The sequence below is a fragment of the Nanorana parkeri genome, unplaced genomic scaffold, assembly GCF_000935625.1.
Source record: "Nanorana parkeri isolate BGI_ZX_2015 unplaced genomic scaffold, ASM93562v1 scaffold623, whole genome shotgun sequence".
Taxonomy (NCBI): Eukaryota; Metazoa; Chordata; class Amphibia; order Anura; family Dicroglossidae; genus Nanorana; species Nanorana parkeri.
In genome coordinates, this window is record NW_017306891.1 from 873,583 (window position 1) to 876,013 (window position 2,431).

The 2,431-nt window shown below is 42.0% G+C and overlaps 1 protein-coding gene across 1 annotated transcript in view; it reads right to left on the bottom strand.

Annotated features, from left to right (window-relative positions):
• Positions 1–386: 386 nt before the first annotated feature.
• KIDINS220 (kinase D-interacting substrate 220kDa) overlaps positions 387–2,431 on the bottom strand; it is a gene marked incomplete at its 5' end in the record, with an annotated part of 107,722 nt that continues 105,677 nt past the window's right edge. The window contains one exon of the mRNA XM_018563019.1: positions 387–2,033. Within this exon, the coding sequence (XP_018418521.1) occupies positions 825–2,033 (1,209 nt within the window). The remainder of the gene's footprint in view (positions 2,034–2,431) is intronic.

The window sequence follows — 2,431 nt, forward strand, 5'->3', positions numbered from 1 at the left end:
AGATGGTTTCTCCACCAAGCTATGGATATTCCTTGCTTCTAGCTAAGATTTCTCTTGACATTATTTTGTATATAAGATCGATCAGTTCATCCAAATTCCAATGCCGAGCTGATCATTTGGACTACACCCGGGATGACAGGAGTGGTCCATTACATAGCACCTATGTTCATGTACATAATCACCATACAATAACTGATACTGATCAGATTTGGTTAGGTTTATCCAAATCTTACGTTCAAGCTTTTTTATTGGCACCTTTAGTATCTTCTGATTGGCTGAGGGCCAGCTGAGAGTCAAAACCCAGCAAGGAAAGTCTGAGCTTTATAGTGGAAATTTGTAACTGAGGCAACTTCTAAACATTTGAAGATGAAATTTAGCTGAAATTAAACATTGTGCTTGGTGGAAGAACCGAATAAAGAATCATCTTCCAATGAATGAGCAGGTCTAATCTCACTGTTTATTACTTCAGGTCATGACTTTTCAATAATGGTTTATAAATGTAAATGTGATGGAATAACAAAATGGCTAATGAAGAGCACAAAATCTAATGGTCATAACACTTTCTGGAACAAGACGTTCTCTTCTCGTCACATTAAAGATCTGCAGTAGGTACTATGGCAGCTGATCGTATTCGGTGCTCTTTACTAGGTTATTTGCTGGGGTTTGCTTTTACATATTTTCCAGAACATTTTAAGAAAGATGTGTTAAGGATCACAAGTGCTTAAGGTTTAAGGCTGAGGATGAGGTTGGCAAAAAAAAATGTAACGGAGAAAGGAATAAAAAAAAATGGATGCTGACAGCGACTGAAACGATGGAGATTGAGTTTAAAGGATACTCTCTCGTTCTTCCGCAAAGCCAGCAGAGTCAGATGATATGACTGTGTGCAGCTCTGAGGAATCTTTTGCCAGACGGCTGTATCCTGATCGTTGGCCTCTCTTGTGGGTCATTCTCTTCAGGTTCTCATTGTGAACTGGGCTGGACCCAGGCACCACTATGATCGGTGACTCTTCTTTTGCTGCTTCGGTTTCTTCGAAGTTTTGGTTTGCGGTGTTATTGTTCAGGGTCACTGTACTGGGAGTTCGGTTGAGATTATAGCCTTTCTGGCAAGTTGGCCAATTCTCCTCTGGGCTGCTGGCTATGAGGCTGCTTTCAGATGGGCTCTTCTTGTCTTCTGAGCAGATGGACATGCGTGCTATGGCTGGGTCTTGAAGACCGCTCAAACTGTTTGGTATTCCCCTCTTTGCGCGCATGCGGTCATCCTCAAGTTCAATAAGGTTAGTTTTTTCGAGATGGGAGTCATCACCACCTTCATTGCTTAGGGAATGGTTTGGTGAACTTTCATTGGACCTCACCCCAGAGTCGGAAGAGTCTTTCTTGTCTAGGATAGCATCAGACAAGTATTCTTTTGCTTTGATGAATGTCCTCACTGACTCTGGTGCATGGTCAGACACTTTCTTGTCTGTGGTGGTATCTGGCTTTTTGTCTTTGCCATCCTTTAGAAGAGGAGTGTTATCTGACTCCTCAGGTCCAGACTCATCTTCATCACTTGGAAGCTTCTGGTAGCGCATCCCAGTTCCCTGGAATATGCTTGTTCTCTCTGCTGTCTTCTTCCCGGGAAGAAGCTTGGAACCAGACTGATCAGACTTCTCATCCTCTTCTGTGATCGGGTCCAATGGGGAAACATCAGTGGTGGAAGCAGTGGAAGATGTGTATTCAACATCATTCCTCTTCAGCAAAAATGGCTTCCTTCCATCTTCCAGCTTTTGCTCTTCTTTCCCTTTGTCTTGTTCTGAAGTGGAGTGTATGGAGCTCACAGACGTGCTCTGCCCAACGTAGTATGCACTGGAGCTCATAGGAGAGGATCGGCCACTGGTAGTGGCGGCCACTGCACCTTCTATATGCGCCATCTGAGCAATATATTCCTGATAGGCATCTCTATATTCTGCCTGGACTTTATCAGTTAGCCTGGAAATTTCATTGCTTGATTCCTGGGAGTTGAGACTGGACAAACTTGGAGTTCTATGTGCCCTTCCCTGAAACAAAAATACACCAGGTCATCAATACAATGCATCAGTTACTCCAAAGAAAATTATTGGCTGGTTATAATGCAAAACAGGTCTGTAGATACCAGTTTGGCAAGGCCTTCTGCTATTCTACGTCATGTTCATGGGTTGCAATTATAATAAAAAATACTGTATTTAAAATGAACAAACATGTGGATTACTTTTATGTCATTAGGTTTTCTAAGTACATAGCTATATTCTTCAAAACCTTCATTTTACTGGATAATCTTTGCATGTCCAAAAAAGGATATACAACCACCTTAAATACCAGAATGAACATATCATTTTCAAACATCTTCTGTTCCTCCAGCTGGTCCAGCGCTATTATTGGTTTCTACAGTAGTCAGCATGAATATGTAGGGATTGGG